Source organism: Esox lucius, chromosome 15, assembly GCF_011004845.1.
Source record: "Esox lucius isolate fEsoLuc1 chromosome 15, fEsoLuc1.pri, whole genome shotgun sequence".
Classification (NCBI taxonomy): domain Eukaryota; kingdom Metazoa; phylum Chordata; class Actinopteri; order Esociformes; family Esocidae; genus Esox; species Esox lucius.
The window spans coordinates 579,549-606,001 of NC_047583.1; the positions used below are offsets into that span (position 1 = coordinate 579,549).

A 26,453-nucleotide genomic window follows, 5' to 3' on the forward strand; every position below is an offset into this window, starting at 1 on the left:
AAAATGTATTTACTTTATTGAACAGTTTTTTCTCAGAGTACATAAAGCACAATATAAATACAATAATTTTTTGCTTCTGTTGATTCATTGGCTTACTGCTAAAAACATTAGTTTCAATAAACAATAGTGAAAACACTATTTTGGGTATTAACAGATAAAGCATATTTTTTCTTAATGATGTACACCTGAAATGTTGTACCAACATAGAGATGTATGCATGTTTCAGTAACAATGAGTAGCATAGAGACTAGAGTTTAGTTCAGGGTCACAGTTCCCTTGAGCAGCGCATTGAGATAAACCCTTGGTCATGAACAAAGTCTCACTAACGCTGGCACCATATTGGACTTATTTCTGTTGGCAACACATGGTACATTGAGACTGGTCCAACTGTATTGGATATTTAGGTATATGCCAAATGTACAGCAAAATGTTTATAAAAATGCCTTTTATGGCAAAAGAGTATTTTTTTATATATGACTAAACAAATGATATTTGTTATGTATATAAGACAAAAGCTGCCAATAACCTCCATGTTAAAAGGGACCCAATACATCTTTGTCCTCTTCTGTCATGGGATTTTAACTGCAGTGCTCTGAAATATCAGTTAGTGGAGCCAAAGTTATATGGTTGTTCTAGATCAGTTTTGGTGCAACTAAGAAGACTGAGGCATAAAAGAAAAGACAGCTACAGTAGCCACTAACAACATGGATGAGACACTGAATCTATAACATTTAACAGATTCTTGCATCATGCTCAGAGAACTGGAAATCAGCATCCTAAATGCAGAACATTGTATTTATCATCATAGAAAAATTACAATCAGCAAAATATAAACAACATTGCTGAATAATACCAAAAAACACAATACAAATGTCATAGCCAATATTGACAAAACATTTCTGTTCCTTTAAAAAAAGCAATTTTTTTATATTTTTTTTAAAGCTACATAAAAATTTGGAAGAATAAATGGCTTATAACATCAGACAGGTTGGGAATACTTCACATCCAAGAACTGTTCCATTCTCAAAATGTTTGGAACAACTTCCTGGTATAGATTTAATCCTATTGGTCAATGGGTGTTCTCAACCAATCAGTGCTCAATGCATAGGACTGAAGATTGTACACGTTACTCATTAAATATTAAGATCAAGCTGACCTCTTCTCAAGGCCAGGAACTCTTCTCTCCGTCATAGGTCCTTTATAGAGCATGGCTGTTTATTTAGTAAGGCTTTCCATTTGTCTCATAGGAATAGCTCTCTCCTCATCTCACGTCAGTCTCTCCTCCTCATCATTTTACACTGCATACACTGACTGTAAACCAAAGCATGAGTGGGTCCAGTTCATCTCTGAATTATAGGGATCGGCTGTTGCAGGCGATTGGAAGAGGAGTGGATTTATAGATCAGATATTCTGTTCAGCACCTGGATGTCTAAAGCCCACCCTTAGAAGTGAACAGTACACAGTTTTCAAACCAGGTTTGGATTGCGTCAGATCTACAGACTGACTTCCCCCTAAATAACTGCTGGTTATAGGTTACAGACAGAGAACTTCCTGTATAGCCCCTCCCTGTCCAGGAGACATGAGACCTGAGATCTGAGATAATGCAGCTGGTATAGGTCAAATGTCACCAGTCAGAGGTCATTCAGCTGCCCCCCTCCCCCTGCAGAGTTCACCGTAAGCACCCAAAAGTTCTCAGACATTAAAGAAATACAAAAAAGCACTTTCAGTAAAGTTGTAAAAAAGTACAAAAAGGAAAGAAAAAAACACCAGTGTACCAGGTGCTCCTCTAGTTCACCTCCAGCTCTTCACTGGCAACTGCTCCTCTGCGGTCTCATCACCCCTCACATCTTCCAGGAGTTCAGTCCAGGAAGCGCTGGCAGGCTTTTTTCCAGCGACAGGCGGTGCACCACTGGTCTCGATGCTCGATGCCATATACCTTACGACATTTCTTTGCCTCACCACGGACCCTCCTATAGCCAGAAAACAGATGGGAGACGACAGAGTTAGCTGAGAGTGTGAGGACTTCATGGGCTGGACTTGAATATGTGCCATTACAGTTTATGTTAAGGTAATATTCTGCTAGAGCAACAGTAGGTCAAGCAGTAAAAAATACAATGGCACTGGCACTCAGCTCAAGTGAACCTCTGCTCCAGGAATACACTGGAAATGGATGAATGGAAATGGACAGAGACATTAACACAGACAGCAGCACAGACAAAGGGGGAGGAAGAGACAGAATCAGAGAAGGGAAATGAGTGCTTGACAGGCAGATGAAGGACCCTGTCACTCAGTCATTAACAGTATGACGGAGGGAGGCATGCAGTCATTAACAGTATGACGGAGGGAGGCATGCAGTCATTAACAGTATGACGGAGGGAGGCATGCAGTCATTAACAGTATGACGGAGGGAGGCATGCAGTCATTAACAGTATGACGGAGGGAGGCATGCAGTCATTAACAGTATGACGGAGGGAGGCATGCAGTCATTAACAGTATGACGGAGGGAGGCATGCAGTCATTAACAGTATGACGGAGGGAGGCATGCAGTCATTAACAGTATGACGGAGGGAGGCATGCAGTCATTAACAGTATGACGGAGGGAGGCATGCAGTCATTAACAGTATGACGGAGGGAGGCATGCAGTCATTAACAGTATGACGGAGGGAGGCATGCAGTCATTAACAGTATGACGGAGGGAGCCATGACGTCATTAACAGTATGACGGAGGGAGGCATGACGTCATTAACAGTATGACGGAGGGAGGCATGACGTCATTAACAGTATGACGGAGGGAGGCATGACGTCATTAACAGTATGACGGAGGGAGGCATGACGTCATTAACAGTATGACGGAGGGAGGCATGACGTCATTAACAGTATGACGGAGGGAGGCATGACGTCATTAACAGTATGACGGAGGGAGGCAGGATGTCATTAACAGTATGACGGAGGGAGGCATGATGTCATTAACAGTATGACGGAGGGAGGCATGCAGTCATTAACAGTATGACGGAGGGAGGCATGATGTCATTAACAGTATGATGTCACCTGGTGGTCCAGAGGGTGCGTGGGGGAGAGGTGCTGGCAGACTGTGGCCTGCTGGGGGCGCTGTGCTGCTGCAGCCACTGTTCCCCAACACTGACTGACCTCACTCGGACTGGGGCGCACTGGAGGAAGGAGCACAAACGGATAAACAGTCTGACTGCCAACTTTATGGCCAAGGAACAGAATGAATATTTTGTAACCAAAAAGTGTCCCCGGCGTACCTAGCGAACCGCGAGGGTTATCTGGCATCCCTAGCAAACCGCGGGAGGCATCTGGCATACTTAGTCCATTGTTCTTTGTGTAATACTGAACATAGCAGCGATTCCACCATGCCGTTGCCCATGTGTTGTTTACAACACATTAAAACCTGCAGTTTCTCCAACTGACCAATGGGGGCAATGTTATGCCCTCAGTGTTAAAACGTCAGTGTTATGGCCTCAGTGTTAAAACGTCAGTGTTATGGCCTCAGTGTTAAAACGTCAGTGTTATGGCCTCAGTGTTAAAACGTCAGTGTTATGGCCTCAGTGTTAAAACGTCAGTGTTATGGCCTCAGTGTTAAAACGTCAGTGTTATGGCCTCAGTGTTAAAACGTCAGTGTTATGGCCTCAGTGTTAAAACGTCAGTGTTATGGCCTCAGTGTTAAAACGTCAGTGTTATGGCCTCAGTGAATTGAAGAGCCAGTGGACACAAAGGCATCCCAGTGATGGAAGACATTACCAAATCAACTGGGGCATTGCTGGGTAAATATCCATGACACTCTGAAGGCACTAAATTAACCCTAAAAAAACAGACAAATGCTCTTTGTCCCAGATGGAGCAACTTCCAATCACACAAGCCAGAGTCTGTCAGGTTTAACATGTGATGAACAGAGTTCCATGTTTATAGGGCATGTGTTGACTTCTACCAGTCAATTGTCCTCTAGATTCTCACATTGTATAATTTAGAAATTATCTGAGGGGAATTTCCCTTGAGATTCTCCTGTTGGATTCTGTAGTCAGGATTGTATTCACTGTCATTTCACTGTTGGCACATTGGTGTCAGCTCTTCCATGGGAAGGGCAGGCCTCACATCCGTTAAGACCATTCCTTTGGTGCAAATTCCACCCACCTAGGACCGGTAGAACCAGTCAATAACTTGTTAAATGATAATGTTAACCTACATGTCTTGGATGCGGAGCGGAAGAGGGTGTGGTCCAGCAGCATGATGCAGAAAGGGGTGGAGCCACCAGATGTACTGGAGCAGGAGCCTGCCGAGAATCAGTGGTCCTGTTTAGTTGGGGTCATTGAAGGCCAAGAAATGTACAACAAAATGCCCACCAAAGTGCTGTACATGAAAATAATACAATTGGTCAAAGAGGTTATGTAAACATACATAGAAAAACTATAAATATATAAACACATGAAAACACAACACAGTTTGTGCTCTTACAGTGGTAACGTTTTCAGGAAACACTCAGAATGGAGCAGAGATGGACATGACACGGGGGACCTGCCTTTACCTGGTATGAGTGCTCAGAGCGAACCTGCCAGATGAAGCCTGGGGTGGAGGGGGCCGACTTGCTGAGTTGGGGGCTCACTTCTTTGACGGAGTCCCCGTCAGCTCCAGCCCCTGGGGCTCCGCTTTCAACCCCAGAGGAAGAAGGCCTGGTGGGGGAGGTGCAAGCTATCCAGGAGACAGTGGTGCTGGAGGCGGGGACCCCTGGTGGCGGGGTGAGGGTCTGCGGCTCCCTCTGGTGGATCTTTGTGTAGTAGAAGTCCTCCTCGCTGCGGAAACAGCGCTCATGCTCGCTGCTTTGACTGACAGACCAAGAATCCCAGATTAATGGTGTTTTACCGATGGAAGCAGAGTTTCAAGACAACAGCATTTCATAAAGCATTGTGGTGTGTTGTGGCCGTGGGTTCCTGAAAACAGACGTACCCGAGATGCAGTGTGCGGATGTGGCGTTTAATTCCCACTACAGACGTCAACATCTTCCCACAGTTAGGCCACAGACACCTGTAGGACACCTTGACAGAGTTCTGGGGAGGGAACGCCATTTCACAGGTAAACACGGTGGATGGAAATGACTGAACTAGGTCAAGTAAGTAAGGGTCAGTAATGGACGGGGGTTGGGGTCAGTAATGGACGGGGGTTTGGGGTCAGTAATGGACGGGGGTTTGGGGTCAGTAATGGACGGGGGTTTGGGGTCAGTAATGGACGGGGGTTGGGTCAGTAATGGACGGGGGTTGGGTCAGTAATGGACGGGGGTGGGTCAGTAATGGACGGGGGTGGGTCAGTAATGGACGGGGGTGGGTCAGTAATGGACGGGGGTTTGGGGTTAGTAATGGACGGGGGTTTGGGGTTAGTAATGGACGGGGGTTTGGGGTTAGTAATGGACGGGGGTTTGGGGTTAGTAATGGACAGGGGTTTGGGTCAGTAATGGACGGGGGTTTGGGTCAGTAATGGACGGGGTTTTGGGTCAGTAATGGACAGGGTTTTGGGTCAGTAATGGACGGGGTTTTGGGTCAGTAATGGACGGGGGTTTGGGTCAGTAATGGACGGGGGTTTGGGTCAGTAATGGACGTGCTTCCCAGTCAATTCTGAAACACCGGTTAATCGTATTGGCCTACACACCCAGCGTTTCCGTGGCGCTTGCTCATCAAACAGAACCTGCTCCAGCTCCATGTCCAATCCCTCGTCGGAGGGCGTGGCCAGGCTGTGACTGTCTGTCTCTGGGATTGGCGGAGAGGGAGCCGGGCTTCCGTAGCCCCGGTCACAGCTCCAGTAGCCACTGCTGCCACTGTCTGAGAGTTCCCCGCACCCAGACTCCATCACGGCACAGCCTGCTGACAGACAACAACCTGGTTACACACACAATGTAATGTGGGGGAGAGAAAGAACCATCCGGTGAATCAGTGAGTCAATGACCTGAGACTGCGTCTGTCTTAGACGAACTCTGAACCTGTGGGCTGCAGGACAGGCTGGTCAGGACCAGGGCTGCCATCATCTCATCCATATCCACTGACTCTGGACTCCTGTAGCGAGAGAAGGGAGGAGGATTAGCTACATTCAGACTGAGATAGAAATAGAAGAGGAAGAAGACAAAGAGAAGAGGAAGAAGAAAAAGAGAAGAGAGCAACAGAGAGAGGGGCAGCAGGCATTCCATGCTCTCATACTACATTCCACTGAGCCCCACCTCCTGGGTACGTCGATGCAGGAGGAGACTCGTTGGGGTCGACCAGGGTCCTGGGTGGGGGGGTGGGCAGCCGGAGGAGGTGTGGTGGGGGAGGTCCACACGTCCTCCAGTTTCCTCAGGACGTGCTGTCCCAGAGCCTGCAGCCGGATGGACACCTCGTTATCCACGTGATTGTGCTGCTCCACCACCCCCATGGATTCCCGGCCACCACACAGGACATACACCTATGACAGGACACAGAGGATCCAGTCAGGATCCAGTCAGGGACCAGGAGAGTAGACGGAGAGACCGCAGGAGGGAGATGGAGAGTAGAGGGAAAGACAGCAACAGAGACAGAGGAGGAACGGAGAGATGCCTTGAGGTTCTGGTCATGGCCGTCTGACAGCACAGTGCATAAAGACAGAGAAACAGGGGAACCGAGGGAGAACCGACACAGATCAGAGGTGACAGAAACAAGGGAACTGAGGGAGAACCGACACAGATCAGAGGTGACAGAAACAGGGGAACTGTGGCCTGGAGAGACATTCATATCAACACCAAACGAGAGAAAGACAGATGACCGACTGACAGAAAGGCTGCATTCTTCCTCAACAGAAAGCAGAAGGCTGAGTCAACGACGAGGAATGGAGGTCACACAACAATACATAATGTTGCATTTCAACACATCCAGCAGGAGATCAAAATGGAATTAGAAAACCGCATCAATTTTAAATTAAAAATTACTTTCACAACCCCCATGATTACTCTGTAAAACATGTGTTACATCATAAAGGGTATATACAATGAGAAACACACAAAAAACACACTCTGATGTCCAGTGAATTACACTTCATAAATTCCACAACACAGGAAATTACACAGCACATTCCACTCTCCCCCAGTCTCCCTCACCTTCTGACCAGGGTGCAGTTTGTTGCCGAACCTGTTGAGATGCTGGGGTCCCAGTGGTCCCATTGGGTTACCCACAATCCCCGGGGGGTCCCTGTGACCTCCTGTCTCCAGAGGACCCTCCATGGTGGGACAGGAGGTACCCATCAACGCTCCTAGTGGGGAACGCTTCCCTAGACGGGTCTTGGGTAACATTTTTTGCAGTAAAACTGGCACACCCAGAAGATCTACTGACTATTGGTTCTCAGGAACAACGTCAAAGGCCGGTGGTAATGTGGGATGAAGACGGAGAGAAGTAAAGCTGAAAGACAAGAACCAACAGTAGAGTTTGTTCATGCCTGAAAATAATGATGCAATTCTTCCACGTCGTCAATTGTTCTAATTTCTGATTGGGTCAAGGTGTAGGCTAGGAGTAGAACTAAACGGATTAATCAAAACATTTAAAAAACTATGCCGGTTTACACATCTCATAATCCAATATAGTGACTGACTGATTGGTAGCAAATACGTCTTGGTAGCAAATAACTGACTGATACGTCTTGGTAGCAAATAACATTATACATCTTCAGAACTTGAATTAACTGTTAGATCCCAACCCTCATCTTGTTAATTGGATATTTAAATGTTCCTCATGTTCGAATTCATTTTCCATTTACTTTTGGTATAATTTTTTTGCCGGCTGGTTGAATTCAAGAAACCCTACAGCAACGCGTTTCAAAACATTCCCACAGGCACTTAGAGCTGGCTAATGCGTTCACGACACACACCACACACACCACACACACGCTGCATGCTGCATGCTGCATGCTGCATGCTCCCTTGCCCTAACCTTAACCCTAACCTTAACCCTAACCTTAACCCTAACCTTAATCTCATTAAAGTAACATTTATGCCTAAACTTTACCTAGATGTAATGCCTAACCTTAACCCTAAACTTAACCAACAATGCCTGGACCTTAAAGAAACCCCAATTCTAACTATAAAATCAATTGTAAGTTTGACCCTAAACCTAAACCCTGAGCCGGAAATTGACTTTTGCCTCACGGGGACCAGCAAAAGGTCCCAATTAGGTACGTTTTTTCTGGTTTTACTATACTCATTTGGACATTTGGTCCCCATTCGTTCAGTAAGACCTAACATACATACACACACACACACACACACACACACACACACACTCCCTACAAAAAAAAAAAAAGTGTCTGAGCGATGCTACAAAACTGAAGTGGAAGATTAGGTCAAACATGCAAAAACTGTAATATCCCTTTAAATAATCTTGGTTGAAATTGCATCAGATTACAATATCCCTTATACTTGACCATTAGTGGAATATAAACAAACTAGCTGGCTCGAGCAAATACAGTTACAACACAAATATTTACTCATAAGCCCCGTGCTATAATTCACACACTGGGTTTTATCGTGAGGTTTGCAAAGACACTCCTTAACAGAGCAGGAGCGTTGACTGCAGGTTAAAACCTCCAACACGAACAGCTAAAGTCAGCGGTCATTCCACATTCTGATGGAATGTGTAGGCCAGCCTTTTGTCTTAAGATACTATTACTTACAAACGTTAAATCTTCATATCAGAGTACTGCATGTACATTAAATTACAGAGAGTAAATATTATTATCAGAGATTACTGCATATTCATTCAATTACAGACAGTAAATCTTTGATGCAGGTACATTAAATAGTTTGTACAAAACAATAATAGCACAATAGGTCTTGTCATAAGTTGAATTTCATGTTGTTTAAGTCCCAATGCACATTGATTTAAATGCACAATTAAAATAAGGGCCAAATGTTTTCCATTTACCTTGCTAAGTAGACTTCAAACAGCCAGGAATAAATTTGTCTCCAAGAAATCTACAATCAACCTCCAAAGCTCCACTGCGTAGTTGGTTTTAAAAGCTCTGATCTGACCTGAGTGCAATTAGTGGCAAATAATTATTCAAAAAAAGTGTCCAATTAGTATCCAATCAGTCTGCAACCTAAAAAAGATTAAACATCAATAATATTATAAAATTTGTATCTCTAAAACTACTAAACTCGCACTGCAATTTGATTCTACCTCCAGTGTCATTCTACCTTAAATCAGCCTGCTTGTCTCACGTAGTCAAACTCTCTCAGATGGGAACTAGTGTCAGGATGTCTTGATGACGTCACAAGGATGACTGATGCAAGTCTGGACACCAGACAGAAAGAGACTGAGTCATCCCATCACCATAGAGAGTTTCTGGGTGTGTAGCAATGTAATCAAAAATAAATAAAATGGGAGTGTGTGGCGGGGGGGGGGGGGGGGTGATTTGCAAGGATGTGCATGTTTGTACGCGCGCATGTATAACATGTATAACACTACCAAAAAAAGCCAACAACTGAGTATGTGAGAAGTCTGGTCTGCCCCCCACCCCCCATCCTGATTCCAGTAAAGTTTGACTCACTGGTAAAATGGCAAACTGATCTGGTCGTTACAGCATTTCCTCTGATTTCACAAGGTTGGCATTATAATACAGCCAGTCGATGTACGTGACAGCACGTCAGTCACAGGTGGCATCCGGTCTCTGCTTTGTCCGACAACTAAGCCATGTACATTAGCATCTATTTCTATATCTGACTTTTAATTTAATAGGAATTGTATTGTAAACAAGCTAGTGTAATCTGAATGTGGATTGGTGGAAAGCAGTCGTATATGTAACAAATAAGGCATGAGGGGTGTGGTATATGGCCGATATACCCCGGCTAAGAGCTGTTCTTAGGCACGAGGCATCGCAGAGTGCCTTTACACTGGCGTAGCGGCGGTATATTGAAAATACATCACAAACGCCCAAGATGGCTTATTGCTCTTATAAACCAGTAACCAAAGCAATTAGAGTAAAAAGTGATGATGTCATAACCGTGGTATATGGTCTCATTTTACCACAGCTATCAGCCAATCAGCATACAAACCACAAGGTTTATAAGAGACAACAGACCATGGCTTTGACAACAATATACTTTTCACTGTTCAAAATGCATTGGTAACCACTTTTTAACCAGAACACCTTGAGGGTTGGTGACATGGCCAGTATGAGAAGTCATAGGCATAGAATATTGGCCATTTACTAAATCCCCAAGGCACTAGACAACACAGAGAAATGCACATCCTTATAAGTGGTAGTACATGTGACTAAAGGAAGTTGCACCCATGCACGTAAAACTGTGCTCCAACCTTTTGATATAATTCTATAATCCAAGTTCATTAACATCAATCTGTATAGTTGAGCACAGCTCAGCCTGGAGGAACCCCATGCTACAGGTTTCCACCGTCCCCTCCATCCTCTTGATTTACTCCGAGGTCACTCACGGGTTTGATTAGCAAGGATTGAGCAGCCTAATAGCTCATTGGGTAGACTTTGCTCACAAATGCGTGTCATGAGATTACAAGTTAGCTGCCCACACACTGGCTACCTTAGAAATTATCATTTAGAATTGTATGAGAAATCCCTTATATTATGGCACTCTTCGGAACATGCATGGTTTGATACAAAATAATATTTCACTTGAAGTAATACAATGAGCAACATTTTAAGAAAAACAAGCATAGCTTCTTCATCCCTTCGCACACCCTTAATATTACATCATAAAGTACTACTGAAAATAACAGGAGTAATAATGTTGACCATGATGTGGATAAGACAAGGTGTCAATCAATATTACACTATCATTTAATTAGGAAAGGTTGTGCTGAAAAAAACATAGGGAGTGTCCGGTCCCTGTCGGTAGAAAGTAGTATCACGTATTCCCGCACTAACTGTCCATTGTATCTCTCTCTTACCAAAACAACTTCTATTTGAGCTAATGAACAATGGTGATTAAGCAAAAAAATACTATGAAAGCACCCGTACTGAAGCAAGATCATCGCTGCGACTCGTGGAATGGAAATGTTATTTAGTGTAATGCATAATTTATTTTCATTAGCACGCATGTTTCACAAAAATAGCATCATCTCCGAAGTTTCGTTAGAAGGAATAAGTACGTAGACAAGGTTATTGTAAAAAAAATTGAGAATTTTGTATACAAAAATAAAATCAACACTTTTTCAGCACCTTATATTCTGCAACAAACATTTTGCAAGATCATTCAATTAGAAATGCAGCATTCTCCATTAAACCAAACGATAGCTCACAATAGCCTCCTAGTAGGCTATTCTATGCCACATGTAAAAAGTCGCCCCAATGCATTTTGCAGCGATCAGATCAACATGTTTTTTTCCATATAAACAACAAAAATATATTGCAATCAAACCATTATACACTACATAAACAATATTACTCACTTGATTAAAAAGAGTCCGTGATAAGTCGCGTTAACAACAATTTTCTTTGAGAAAAACAATGAAAAGTTTCAATGGGTACAGCTTACTTACATCTGCCAATTTTCTACACACCCCCTTCTATCAAGCTCGCTTTAACCGGCTGTAACTTGAAATGCTTTTTTCAGTGCCTGAAAAGGGGTTGTGTGCTGGTTATTTCCAAACCCGTTATGGATATAGAAGAAACATTGGAATGGGGCCCTTTACTGGACAAAACATTTTCAAGTAAATATCCAACATCACCCTCGTACGCAAGTAATCGTATACTTTAAAGTTTATCTCCAACGAAATCGTTAAATCGGCAGCCACGGAACAGTTTTAGGGAGAAAATACAGCGGTGGGTGTCAAGTTCTGTAATGAAGGAACGAAATCCGCTTCCATGTTTTCGTGAATCTCTGTTCAGCGGGTTTTCAGGGCTTGTAGTAAACAAGATAACCACGTGTGAAAGATGTCAGCGTTCATTGGTCAAACCCTGTTTTTCAGACACACGCCCCACCAATCTCACTTGTTTACAGTATTTTGGACTGGGTCTAACAATGGACTTACAGGGGAACCGTGTTATATCCCATCGACAGAAAGCAAATAAGCTGTCACGTTGCAGTTATATTGTAACATAGTTCATCATTCCAGGGCCTACTAACCATTTATTCACCATGGGAATGTTTTAAATCAATGAAGGAAATTATACCCACAGAAACAACGTAAACAGGATATCAGCTGTCACGATTTTATGCCTAGTACATGTTTTGTTTTACATAATTGTCATATCTCTCTACTTCACGTTTGCTACTGTACCGCTCCATAAATCGCACTATTGATAAGGGTTTGACAAAACAAGTCGGACGAGAATTACCGTGTGGAATGACACAAAGCAAATCTACACCCAGTCCATGCTGTCTCTGTTTACACTATCTAGCCTAAAACTTAACATTGCATATGGTGAAAAACAACAAAGACCAAACTGCATTTTTTGTATGTATATGTGGGCTGGGAGTCCCTTACACGGATTACGTAACAGACACGTCCTAGAACAGAAAGATGCAGGGATGCATGTTTCACCTTTCCTGATTGGCAGGCATTGGCGAAAAGAGACGTGAAGCTCCCATGCGGCTGCAGCATGGCGAGCTCGTGCTCTACGTGCGGGTGAGCATGTGGTCGGGCGGACAGATACAGGCGCACGACCAAACTGCGCGCACGTGAGCACACCCACAACACTGAACAGCGCTGCACGTAGAGAACGTAGGCCTGCAGCACGTCGGAATCGCGGTGTTTTTGTGGGTGTGCTTGAGTCAGCACGTTGTGTATGTACTGCACCTGGTGTTACAAAACCCAGTTCAAAGGCTGACTTCTCGACCTTCACATATGTTTGTGCCGGAAACTATATCTCGTTTTCCCCCCAGGTAGTGCAACTAAGAAAACCGAGTCATATATCGTTTTTCAAACTTGGCGAGTGCAGATGTCTTCATGAAAATAAACCAAAAATTAATGAATCTGTTTTCTTAGTCGAATCTAGTCGAATCAATTCTGGGAAATAGAATCTGTAGAGATTATGCCAAGGCCCAACGAGTTTTAATGTTATTAACTTTTCTGTAAACCTGTGAAACCTTTCCACAACTAAAGATTAGCTAATATCTATCTACTTTAGTTGCTGTCAAAGCAGACATTTTTTAAATTCCAAATCTTAATCTTTCTAACCGACTCAACATAAATTGTTGTATTTCCGTTCCAATAGCCCTAATCTATGATCTAATGTCATTATTCTTACTTTATTACGGTCATGTATAGCTGGTCTAGCTGCTATAAATGGCCTGAGATACCTGATCTGGTAATTCACAAAACCTTTTTGTTTTGACAGTTTGGTTCATCCATCTCTCCAACCTACTTCTATCAGTGGTTTTGTGCCAGATACATACAGTACCAGTCACAGGACTGTTTTGCTTGGCATTTGGGACGTTGAATGACTGATCCAGTCATCTTCTACCCTCGTCAATGATCATATTGATCACCTTGATCTTAATCACTTTAACCCACTGCTGCAATGGACATTAGAAGACCTTCTAAGATCTGCTTTTCTCCTTTGTTCTAACAAGAAACCAGGCAAGCCCACAATAGACAGTATTGCCCTCTTGAGATTTGAACCTGGTTCACCCACATGGAGGGCTGTGTCACTAACCACTACACCACAGAGCCCTACATTTAATGGTGTCGCTGTGTCGCTAACCACTAGACCACAGAGCTCTACGTTCAACAGTGTCGCTGTGTCGCTAACCACTACACCACAGAGCTCTACGTTCAACGGTGTCGCTGTGTCGCTAACCACTACACCACAGAGCTCTACGTTCAACGGTGTCGCTGTGTCGCTAACCACTACACCACAGAGCTCTACGTTCAACGGTGTCGCTGTGTCGCTAACCACTACACCACAGAGCTCTACGTTCAACGGTGTCGCTGTGTCGCTAACCACTACACCACAGAGCTCTACGTTCAACGGTGTCGCTGTGTCGCTAACCACTACACCACAGAGCTCTACGTTCGACGGTGTCAGTATAGCATCTTGTGTCTATGAACAAATCCTCTTTTGTCACTGGCCGTTTTAACATCTAATTGGCCATTCGTGATTGACATTGATACAGTTAAACTGACTAATGTTTCTTATCAAGTTTACCTCCACCATAAATAGCGTCTATGAACTGTTAGCTTTTGCCACTGGCCGTTTGAACAGCTTATTAGCCAGTAATAGGCTTTACCAGTATCTACTAACTTACTGGAATAGTCATAGGAATTGAACAATTGACGAAGATATTTCATTTTATTGCATTAGAACATTCATTTTTCTTTCATTCGTGAATGACATTAATACAATAACTATCAAGAAAGGTGACTATAACTAACTTTTTCATCAAGTGAAACGTTTTGTGGAAATAAAATAAATGAATGTTAGTGTTCACAATCTTCCACGTGAGGGTCTTTAACCATAACGTCATGGCATTACGCATTTCGCCAGTCACTAAACACTATTGAGCATTGTGTTAAACTGACTAATGTTTCTTATTAAATTTACCTCCACCACAAATAGCATCTATAAACTGTTAGCTTTTCCCGCTGGCCGTTTGAACAGCTTATTAGCCAGTAATAGGCTTACTGGTATCTACTAACTTTTTAGGAATAATCATAAGAATTGAGCAATTGCTAGCGTGACTGAAGATGAACTTTTCCATGCCAGAAACAGTCGCAATATAACCGTATACAGTTTTAGTTAAGGCTTACTCTAACATAACTACTGTATGTTGTAGCCAGCAAATGTGTTTGTCTATCCTGACCCAAAAATGATTTATAATGCGAACCTCAATTCACCTGCGAGGAGATACGAACTCGGAACCTATAGTTCGCAGGTCCACTTCTCTAACCACTACGCTATTTAACAAGAGTTAGTCTGTCAATCAGTCACTCAGTAAGAGACATTCGCTCATCTTGGCCGGGTCTGGCAAAAACAATCTATAGGATACAAACGCACAACCTAATCTAACAAATAGGGCGTTCAGTTTGACCACATTTGACTGAATGTCTGGCAGTGGTGAGACGTGAAGCCCCTTAAACAGATGGATATACATATTTATACAGGGGTGGAAAAAACGAATATTCCATTTTAGCAGTCAGGAAATGTATTTCTTCTTTCCCACAACCCCTTTAAAAGCTAAAACATCTGTCCCCACAACCCCTGTAAAACCTAAAACATACGTCCCCACAACTACTACTGAACCAAATGGTTTAGCTGAGGAACCAAGTAAAGGATATAAGTAAACATTTGAATAAATCTTTGAGCAGTTCGAGGCATTTGACCTATTTGATTTCAGTACACAAATTGCAAGGTGCAAAATCATACAAAAAGTTTCGTATAAGCTGTCCAAACAGTAAAAGATTTTGCTCCAGCAGTGATTTACACAGTAGGTCTAGATTAAACATCAGATTTCTGATTCTCCATTCTGAAAATCCTACTGTAGACTGTCACACTTTGACTTAATTTTTCTGCCCCCTGCTGGTAAATGTATAAAACTACAGCTGATCATTGTTATTCACAATAGCACATTACAGATTCATAGCTTGTTATGTAGGCCTACACATAGTTAAGTTTTTTGTATACAGAATATATTTTTAATTATTGTACATTTCTATAGAATATTTGCAATATGCTCTTTAAGAGAAACCAACTTGCAGCTGAATTTGTTTAGACTACGCAAACTCTAATTTGGACAAGCGCAATCTACACCAATCAGCCATAACATTATGACCACTGACAGGTGAAGTGAATAATACTGATAATCTCGTTATCATGTCAGTGGGTGGGATAAATTAGGCAGCAAGTGAACATTCTGTCCTCAATGTTGATGTGTTAGAAGCAGGAAAAATGGCCAAGCGTAAGGATCTGAGAGACTTTGACTAGGGCCAGATTGTGAAGGTGTCAGAACACACAGTGCATCCCAGTTTGTGGCATATGTAGCCGCAGACCAGTCAGGATGACCATGCTGACCCCTGTCCACTGCCGAAAGCGCCTACAATGGGACCACGGAGCAATGGAAGAAGGTGGTCTGGTCTGTGTGTGTGCGTCGCTTACCTGGAGAACACATGGCACCAGGATGCACTATGGGAAGAAGGAAAGCGTGATGTTTGGGAAATGTTCTGCTGGGAAACATTGGGTCCTGCCATTCATGTGGATGTTACTTTGACACATACCACCTACCTGAGCATTGTTGCAGACCATGTGCACCCTTTCATGGCAACGGTATTCCCTGATGGCATTGGCCTCTTTCAGCAGGAAAAATGGTTCAGGAATAGTTTGAGGAACACAACAACAAGTTCAAGGTGTTGCCCTGGCCTCCAAGTTCCCCAGATCTCAGTCCAATTGAGCATCTGTGGGATGTGCTGGACAAACAGGTCCGATCCATGGAGGCCTCACCTTGCAATTTACAGGACTTAAAGGATCTGCTAACGTCTTGGTGCCAGATACCACAGCACACCTTCAGAGGTCTAGTTGAGTCCATGCCTCGACGGGTCAGGGCTGTTTTGGCGGCAAAAGTGGGACCTACACAATCTTTTCCTGAGCTGTATTTGTAAAGCATTATGCCTGTTTGTTATATTACAGCAACATAATATATTAGACCTAAGCCTTGCCGTGAATCTTTCAAAAGCTTACTAAGATTTAAAAGAATTGTTAAACTATGCTTACAATTTATTCACAATGTATAGTTCATTATGATACACTTTTGGGATTTGGGTATTTCCACATTGAAACCTTTCTAATAGCCTAATCCTCCATTTGTGAGGCATCTCGTAGATTCCACCAGAACGCCTTTTGCATTGTCAGTGTGCAGTACTTTGCTAGGTGCTTTGCCTCGGGTTTAGACTCCAGTTTGAAGGCCCGTGAGTATGGTAGTAGAGACTACCAAACAGCATATGCAAGTCTGCATTGATACCCAAGGTTGGGTTAGGAACAAAGACGTGGTATGTTGAGATCTTGTCAGCGAAGAGCTTCAGGAAGCTTTCAATGAGCATAACACCACAAACATGTCGAGATTATTACTATCATCTGTATTAAACTAATCTCTTCTGAAAACAGAAGGTCTGTTATTTTAATTGCAACAACAACACAGGCCTGTAGTGCAGTTCATAAGTATTTGGACAGTGACACACGAATTGTTGACTTGGCTCTGTACTCCAGCACAATTTTGTTTTTTACATGAAACAGTGACTACGGTTACATTGCAAAATGTCAGCTTTAATTTGATGGTATGTACATCTCCAGTACAGCGTTCTGTGGTGCACCAAGCTGACCACCACATTCTAGGTTGGAGACTATGCTACTAGGCCATGGCTGGCCAACCCTGTTCCTGGAGAGCCACAGTCCTGTAGGTTTTCTCTTCAGCCTCGTTTGTGACTAATCTGAGTCTGCTTTTCATCCAACTACTAATTAGAATCAGGTATGCTGAATATGAGTTGGAGAGAAAATCTACAGGGCAGTGGCTCTCCAGGAACAGGGTTGGCCAGCCCTGTACTAGGCTGACAAGTGCATGTAAAGACCCATGAGAGATGAAAATAAAAAGTGTAGATTTACTGGTCTCAGTGTGGTCAAGAAACACCCACTGGCGGCTTGGGCTCTGACAAAGCGAGTTGTCCGGTAAACGAGTGTGGCCAAACCGGCATTCACTTACTGGTTTTGAAAGCAGATTGGGAAAAAGTAAGCCTTGGAACTGATGCCTATAAGGAAAACTGGCCACAAACTTCCATGGTCCATGGCAAGACACATTTTAATTAGAGACATTTAATTTGATGAAATTGGAAGGGGGGAAATTAATAAGGAGGGGGATGTTTTGCAGTTGGTCTTGAGGACATCAGATAAGAGAAAGATTATGTTTTATGTCCAGAAGGTGTCACTGTTAGACACAGCATGAGACACAATGAACCCCATCAACCCAGGGAAGCCATTATTCTGTATATGGGTCAGTAAGGCAAAGGGGAGGGGTATCAGGAACCCACTCAATTGGTCGCACCCTTCTACAGTTTTTTCACACAATCTGATTGGAGGACAGTTGTTACCGGGTGTGGAACAACAAGTAGTGGTAAAAGAGAAAAACAGGCATTTGATGAACATGTAAAATTTAATTTCCAACCCAGAAGGACGCCTGGACCACAAGCTGTTTACATTAAACTGAAAAAGTTCATTTGACTTAAAGGGCAATATTAAATCAGTCCAGAACCTAACAACATTAGTAACAATTTAATGTAACTTAATAATTATAACTGTGACATGTTTTGCCACTTTCACTGGGCATACACCAGTGACCAGGCTCTGAGAACAGGATATTAATTCTTTATATCATAGGTTACATCAGAGCTGCTGATGGGACGAAAAGTCCCCTAACCCGACATATTCCACTAAGACAACAGGATGTGGTCCAGTCCTGTGGATTGTCAGCATATTTAGCAGGAAGTGTTCCAGCTGCCAGTCACACAATCCCACTGACTCATGCAGGATATGGTCAGCCAGCCCCCTATCTGTCCAGCCAGCCCCCTATCTGTCCAGCCAGCCCCCTCCCTATCTCTACCTCTGACAAAAGCACAGAGAGGGATTGTGTGCCATTCTGATTTATCATGTTGTTCTCAATAGAAATACCATATTGTTCTTTTCAGAAGTTATGCTTAAGGCATTTGGAGGGTTTGAAATGAAACCCATGACGGTTAATAATTGTTTTCTTTATTACAAATGTGTATTAAATAATATGAAAAGTTAGAATAGGTAAATATCACAGTAGATTACTATCCATGTAGATTGTTTTACACATTACAACATTTCCCCAAATCAATAAATGCAGTTCAGAATACAATACAAGCACAATACATCCACAAAGATATTATGTACAAATATACAAACAAAAAAGATGGATGAAATGTGTAAGATTAAGTTCATTACAAAGGCTTTGGCAGAGTGCATACAGACATACAATTTTGTAAAATATCTGAAAAGTAAAAAAAAAAATGCTTTTGCAAAAAGAAAAAGATGTACAAATGAGCAGTAGAGGAAGAGTACAGTGCCTGTCCGCAGACATTTCCATGAGTAAAAAGGCAGCCGTGTGTGCTTGGCTGGCCCATCCCTGTCTTAGCATTGGGGTTGGATATGAAGTCACTAAGGGGTAGCCTGAACGTAGTTTAGTTTGAGGCAGGTACCAGCACACTGACAGACAATGGCGCTGGTTTGGCCGGCAGTGGCTTGGGAGCGGCCATTTTGTTGAGGCTGCGGACCTCGGCCTGCCAGGAGGGGATCTTCTTCGTGGTCATGTGACGGCGGGCGTGTTTGGTCAGGTGGTCGCTGCGCATGAACCGTCGGTCACACACAGGACACACAAACTTCTTCTCACCTGTGTGGGTCCGGCGGTGGCGTGACAGCTCATCGGAGCGTGCAAACTTCTTGTCGCAGCCATCCCAGCTGCAGCTGAAGGGCTTCTCACCTGAGAGACAGAGACCCAGTCAGTGGGGTGAGTCATTGTTATGTAGTCACCAGCAAACCAGCACGCTTCCAGTCACATAAATGACCACACACGCTTCAGTTAGACTTGTGACTCAATATCCCACAAAGTAAAATGTTTTCTCACACCCATTAAGCACTGGGAACACTTACCTGTGTGTGTTCGAAGGTGTGCTTTCAGGTGGGAGCTCTTGAAGTAGGTCTTCCGGCAGCCAGGGAAGTTGCACACATAATTTCTCCGGCGTGAGAAGTCCATCTTGGTGGAGCCACAGGGCCCGGTGGGCAGATATACCGGAGCGGGGGCCAGAGGTAGAAGCTTGGTGTGCCCCAGGGTCATGACTGTCTGTGGGGAGCAGTGGGGGGCCTGAGAGACGCTGGCCTGGGGGAGGACCAGCATGACCGTCCCCTGACCCATGAGGAAGGGCTGCTGCAGGGCTCCTGGAGGGCCAGGCTGGGGCAGGATGGACGTGGGACTCGCCGACGTCTGCATCGGGCCTTGGATGAACGCCGAGATCACCCCCGATTTGTTGCTCACCGGGAACATTTGGCAAATGATTGGAGGACTGGGGTTGGGGGACGGGGAGAGACGGAGGGGAGAGATGTTTTGAAGAGGGGCATTAACCGGAGGGCCGTTCTCCTTACAGTGGATAGTCTGATGCTCGTCCTTCTCAGACTTGACTGGCGCCTCCTTACAGGAGGAGGGGGCTGGGCTGGGTGTGAAGGGGGCTGATGGAGGTGTGCTCGGTTCAGTCTTCACTGTGTGCTGTGAACAGGGTCTGGGCTGCTCTGTGGGGGAGGCTGGAATGTGCTGGCAGGGCTGTGTGTCGGCAGTGTGACGGATTACACTGGTGGCCATGGCTCGACAGGGTGCTGGGACCTTTCCTGTGGCTGGGGACTCGGCGATGGTCATCATGGCTGACTGTGGGACCCTGCAGATCCCTGCAGAGAGGCTGGAGCTGGGCCTGCTCAAAGGGGAGGTGCTGGTGGAGGTCTCTGCAAAGCTGGGGCTGTGTGGAGGAGTCATGCACTGGAAACCAAAGGACAAAAGAAGACAGAATGAGTGTGTGTGCTGTACCAGGAAGTAGAACAGTGACCATCTACAGTCCTTGATTGGATGCCCCATGCGGTCTGACCTATGCCCTGACTCGGAAACTCTCCACCATTTCCTGTCTCCTCCTTGCTGTCAGTTTGGGTGTGTGCTGTTTCAAAATGCAGGTTTAATGCAGCTGTTGCGAGAGATAAGTGGCTACAGAAAGGCACGTACCAGCATAAACACTAGACTAATGACTACTTAGAGATGGGTGGCTGTAAAACAGGGATTTTTACAACTGGCAGTGGAGAGAGATGAGCCCTGGGTGAAGTTCTGCCCTGTGTCCTTATCTCCTAACTGCCAGCTGTGAAGCCAAAACCCATAAACCTTCTAACCCTTATAAACCAATCACAATGTTTTCAGCAAACACATCAACCTGAGATAAAGACTCTCTCCTATCTGGTTTACAAAGTAAAAAAATAAACTTATTTGGGATGCATGGTGATAATGGTCTCCCAAAGACTCTTACCAGGGAGGAGAGTGAGACAAAGTCCTTGTGGGGCTCTGGTGGGTCCGGAGCCAGGATGGAGTCGCATGAGTCTGAGGCAGGAGTGAGCGGCCTGGGTTTGAAGGGGTTCGGGCGGTGCTGGCCCCAAGAACTCATGCAGACCAGAACCTCAGCAGCCTCTAAATCTGTGTACTCCAGACTGCAGGTAGTTGACAACTGCTCACTGTCTTGTCTCTTCCTCTTCAGATAGGAGCCACACTGGTCCATCACTATCCCATTCCCCTGGAGAGGAGAACAAAGAAAGGAAGAAATGAAAGACCACAGGTCTGATGATGGCATCATTCTGTTCAATGGCAGGCTGGTGAGTCACCCTGGGAACGAATCACCACCAAACTGGGAAACGTGTAAGAGACACCCAATCAAGGCCACACAGCTTGACTGCTCATACAGCTTTACTGTCAGACTGTAGAATTGGAAACAACCAAAATGGAAGTGTGATGTTCAATTCTCACCAGTCATTAACTTAATGTTCAAGTACCAAGGTCTGTCACGTGACCGACTGTCCATCAGAGTGCTGAGGGAGTTGGCTTTAGAGACTACACCCAATCTGCCCTAGGCTAGGCACCAAGCCACCTCCCACTGCCAAATATAGACCACCTAGTGACGTCTCCCAACCACTAGCCATGTGAGACCCCCATGCTCAGGGGATGTCATTCACTATGTGAATTCACCATCAGGAAGTGCCATGTCTAGCTGACATCAATGAACCTATGGCCGCTCCCAAGACAGTCAAATAATAGTGAAAGAGTAGCCCACCCAGGCAAAATAACACTATAAGCGTACCCGGTTATCAAAAGGTGATGTTATTTTATTAATACACGTTTTATTTTTTTATTTGTTTTACTTCTATTAGGGGAGGATTCAACAACCAATTGTAAACCAACAGACTGCCGGGACTTGCAACAACAAAAACGGTCAATAGCCTATTCTTTAAATGCTGTACGTTGAAATAAAACACGGATAGTAACCTTAAATAATAATAAATACAGATATTTAAAAAGAAATCGCTTTCTTACCAGACATGAGACTTCCAATCCGGGAAACTGTCGCGAAGGCATTGTTGAGGTATTATTTTATTTCAGTTGTGTCAAGCCGATATTGAACAAAGACGCGGTGCCACTCCGCCCGCTCAGTTGAGACTGGCAATTCAAATCGGTTTTCTCTAGGTTCTCTCTCAGCTGTGTAACATGAGGAGAAAAAAAGGAAAACAAATTCACAACACACAGGCGGGTGGCAAAATGCCACCAATGAAAAACAAATGTGTGTGTGAGACATGAGCCAATGGCATCCGAGACAACGCGTGATCAGTGCATGGTCGCAGCACGATTGGAGGAAATGGGGTGCGTGGCTGTTGGTGGGCGTGCGAGGGGAGTCATCGGTGTCAGAAAGAACCCGATGAACCTCAAGTCTGAAAACTAGGCAAAAGGTCGTAGTGTCGATTGCGACCCAAGCGAATTCGGAGTTTCACATGGGTTTTTAACGTACTCTTTTATAACAGGATATATATAGCTTTTTGCGTCGGTTTAATGTTTATTTTTTGACAGTGTAGCTTGTAAGCTAAATTTCGAAGTGGGGCTTGTGAAATGCAATAAAACGATCTTGCCTTAGGATTTACTTACAATAAACAAAATGATATAGTTAAGCGCTTGAACATTTCACAACATGGTTTCAGTCACTGATGACGTTCATGTTCTGTTATAAAATTTATTTTCTTATTGCTATTTTCAGTAGCTATGTGACTTATACATTTTTAGAACATGTTACATTTTATTTGTATACTTCTGTTTTTAAAGACTAAGCTTATAACATCAAACTATTGTTCTAAATAATATAGAAAATTCAACATCCCAAAGTATTATAAACACTTGGGTCATATTAGACTCAGATATGATAAGGTTTTGACCTCGATTTTCTTTCAAGGAATTCTTGGTAAGAGCTTGTCATCATCAATCACATCTATGGTTTTGTCCATAGATACCAAAAGAGGTTTCCACGCACATACAGTTCTTACATATTTCAATAAGCATTTCTGATAATGCATCATTTGTGAGATGTAGGCCAGCACTCTAAATATTTAGCACTTTAAATATGGGACACGCAATTCTGAGAAATACATGCAGAGACAGTTATTGCAACAACTCATATTTTGCTGTGTAATACTACTAAGATGTACAATTTAAATTGTGGCAGACAGTTACAGCTATGCACTTGTGGAATGAAATGTAGAGTCCAGAGCTATGCCTAACCTTGAAACCACAACTTCTTATATTTATTGTTTGTTGTTATAATTACATCATTCATTAAATTATCTATTAGGCCTATATAAAATGTTGTCATTTCAACATGCTGTATCTAAATCAAATACACTAGTGTATTTCAACTCTTTGCAACTGCAGTTATCTATGTACATTTTAATCACAGATATCTGACAAACAATTTGCAAAGACTAAAATTTTCTGAACATCTGAGAAGATTCTAATTAAACTTGTCATCTTTATTCTCTCTGCAGCTAAATACACAGTTTTTTTCTCCACACAAACAGTCCCTTCCTAAGCCTGTCCTATGGCCAATGAGATGTGCCCTACTGCCATTGAGAATGGTGCAGTTGTGCCCGCCCGGCCAATGAGAATGGTGCAGGTGTGCCCGTCCAGCCAATGAGAATTGTGCAGGTGTGCACGCCCGGCCAATGAGAATGGTGTATGTTTGCCTGCCCAGCCAATGAGAGTGGTGCAGGTGTGCCCACCCGGCCAATGAGAGTGGGGCAGGTGTGCCTGCCTGACCAATAATTATTGGGGCAGGTGTGCCTGCCCGGCCAATGAGAGTGGCGAAGGTGTGGCCACCCGGCCAATGAGAGTGGGGCAGGTGTGCCTGCCTGACCAATGAGAGTGGCGAAGGTGTGGCCAAGCCTCACTGTGAGTCACATAAGCATGACCTCAGGCAGAAGGGCTGAGCTGAGCTTGGTTGTGCAACACAGACCAGTGACAGCAACAGTGAGTGGTGAGGAGGGCTGGGGAGGGAGGTCTGAGGAGGCACAAACAGAAGTGAGTGGTGAGGAGGGAGGTGAGGAGGGAGGGCTGGGGAGGCACAAACAGCAGTGAGAGGTGAGGAGGGAGGGCTGGGGAGGCAGAAGAGGCAAAAACTGTGTGTGATATAAGTGGGGCAGACCACATAACTCGACCAACAAGGAAACTAGAGGAAAGGTTGCCGCTGGTTATATCTAGGCTCATACCTGCCCAGCCCTTGCCTGACAACTCCTTCGCTACAGAACTTCCAAGAGGGCACACAGGAAAGGGGAGTTGAGGGGAGTCGCCTCGCAAGAGTTAAATATATCCCCATGGTCATTAGTCGCTCCGGGCCAACCACAAGCCCTAATATGCAGACACTTCAGGCAGGGATGCAGTGTCATGACGAGAAAAAGCCATTCCCACAGGAGGGTGTTATCCACAATGTTGCTGACTATACACAAAATAATGGCTATTAACCATAACAAACATGTTTGGATTTGTCAAGACTCCTCGCCGTAACAGATGGTTGGGTACAATCAGCTAGTATCATGTAACAAACTAATAAGAATTTACTTTTGGTTGTATTATTGAGATAATGATCAAATGCTTGGATTGGACAGGGACAAGGTGCCCTCAGTGTGATTCATGCTTTAAAGCCTTATAACAAACTACTTCTGAGGTGAGGTTGATTTCATACACACCTGCATGGATACTTAAACCAATACACTTTATATTTATATATATTTTTTTTTCACAGTTTGAATTTAATGCCTGTGACATACCCTGTTATCAGTATCTAGTTCAAATGTCAGAAGTAGAGGCACAGCTCTGGTTTCAGCAGTTGGCCGTGGTCTCCAGGAAGCATACACAAGCAGACACAGCTGTTCACCTCTACATACACACCTGTCTTCACCTGCCTTGAGTATTTCTGCTCTGACAGACAGCCATGAGAAACGCTGAACCCGCCCCTGTAATGTGTCTGTGGGTGTGTCTGAACCTCCTCCCCTAATAGAAGCCCTACCAGCAACGAGGCCACACCGTTCCAAACGAACCTGCCTAAAATACCTCGGTGACACGTCACCCTGACAGACGGCCATGACAAAGATCATCGTCCTCACAGGTGGTTGCAATCTGGGTGAAAGGACACCAGCAGTGGACAGAGTGAACCATGTCACTGAGCGACATACATCCACAGGCCCTCCTACCAGGTCACAGTGACAGTTGGCATGAACCAGTCAACCTGACCAGTGGGTGACAGCCATGGTGCCAAGCCTGGCAGAGGTGGGGGATTAGTTGTCCTACTTCCTTTTATGTCATTGACAAGCTGTTAGTCTGGGTTGTTTTTCGATGTCAGTCAGTTTTGATTTTCCCATTATATTTATAGATGTACAGGCAATCTCTTTGCGTGTGTGTATTTCTGTTGTTAAATAGTGGCCCTTATTCTGTTTCTTTGTCCATTAGTTAAAAAAGTCAAGATCACTTTAAATCATATTTGACAGAAAATTATTAACCATTCTCAACTGACTTGAATATGTGATCCTAGTTAGCAGTTATTGTAAGTTTCCAAATGAAAGAACCACACCTCCAAGTGAACAGGACACAGTTGATGACAGGGTGACACTAGTTCCATTACTGCATCTCCAAATGCATCCTGGTTATATTCCAAACATGCTCATCTGCTAAACATTCTGACCTTCTTCAGATCTCATTCTGCAAAGAGACCATCTTTGTTTAAGATCCTCTTCCAAGACGTCCATCAGTGTCTCCCATGGATCTAGTCTTCACTCTGAAAAGGTCCATGAGGCACTCGTGCTGCATGTAGACACTGTGATTGGCTGACAGATACTGAGGATATGGGTCAGGCAGAGGGCCAAGTTAGTTAGACTCATATATTCACATACTGGGCCTCTTCCTAGGTTCTTTTGTGTGTGTTTTTGTGTATTTCAGTGTGTGTGTGTGTATATGTGTGTGTGTGTATATGTGTATGAGTCTGTGTGTGACCAAATCTATTTTTTAGTCCAGGGCACAGAGCTTAAAGCTGGGCTTCAGGATCCAAGACACAGATCGACAGTGAGTAGGAATAGTTGGGGGTTTTCCATGACAAGGTTTGAAATGTAAATCAAACATTTTTCATTTGAGGATTCAAGTGTTTTGTAGGTCAAATGACCATGAGTGAAATATTGTACATTTTCATGTGAAACATAAAAGAGTAATGATATAAGGTAAGAGGAGGGTGAATTTGCCTCATAAGTGGGAAGATGTACTCAGTTGTGCCATCCCTTACTACATCAAACAGAACTAAAAAAAGAACTGAAGGGGCCTTTTCTGTCTTGAATTGTGGAATAAAAGCCTGAGAGATGTATTCTGTGTC

At 44.0% G+C, this 26,453-nt stretch overlaps 2 protein-coding genes across 5 annotated transcripts; both read right to left on the reverse strand.

The window, feature by feature from the left end:
* znf395a (zinc finger protein 395a) lies at nucleotides 1–11,869 on the reverse strand. Of its 4 annotated transcripts, none has more exons than XM_013137638.4 (10): nucleotides 11,517–11,869; nucleotides 7,112–7,409; nucleotides 6,221–6,444; nucleotides 5,953–6,059; nucleotides 5,659–5,867; nucleotides 4,963–5,063; nucleotides 4,544–4,841; nucleotides 4,205–4,291; nucleotides 3,049–3,167; nucleotides 1–1,970 (listed from the first exon to the last, which is right to left on the reverse strand). In XM_013137638.4, exons 2-10 carry the CDS (start codon nucleotides 7,301–7,303, stop codon nucleotides 1,859–1,861), a joined length of 1,449 nt encoding a protein of 482 aa, XP_012993092.2. In that variant the 5' UTR covers nucleotides 7,304–7,409; nucleotides 11,517–11,869; the 3' UTR covers nucleotides 1–1,858. The 4 variants fall into 4 exon arrangements, with proteins under 4 accessions (XP_012993092.2, XP_012993091.2, XP_034153476.1 ...); XM_013137637.4 differs by having other exon boundaries at nucleotides 11,427–11,869; XM_034297585.1 differs by lacking the exon at nucleotides 11,517–11,869 and adding an exon at nucleotides 9,200–9,268.
* Nucleotides 11,870–18,702: 6,833 nt separating this feature from the next.
* On the reverse strand, nucleotides 18,703–22,255 carry klf11b (Kruppel-like factor 11b). Its single transcript, XM_010879650.4, has 4 exons — nucleotides 22,094–22,255; nucleotides 21,039–21,299; nucleotides 19,633–20,506; nucleotides 18,703–19,462 (listed from the first exon to the last, which is right to left on the reverse strand). Exons 1-4 carry the CDS (start codon nucleotides 22,133–22,135, stop codon nucleotides 19,164–19,166), a joined length of 1,476 nt encoding a protein of 491 aa, XP_010877952.2. The 5' UTR covers nucleotides 22,136–22,255; the 3' UTR covers nucleotides 18,703–19,163.
* Nucleotides 22,256–26,453: the final 4,198 nt, after the last annotated feature.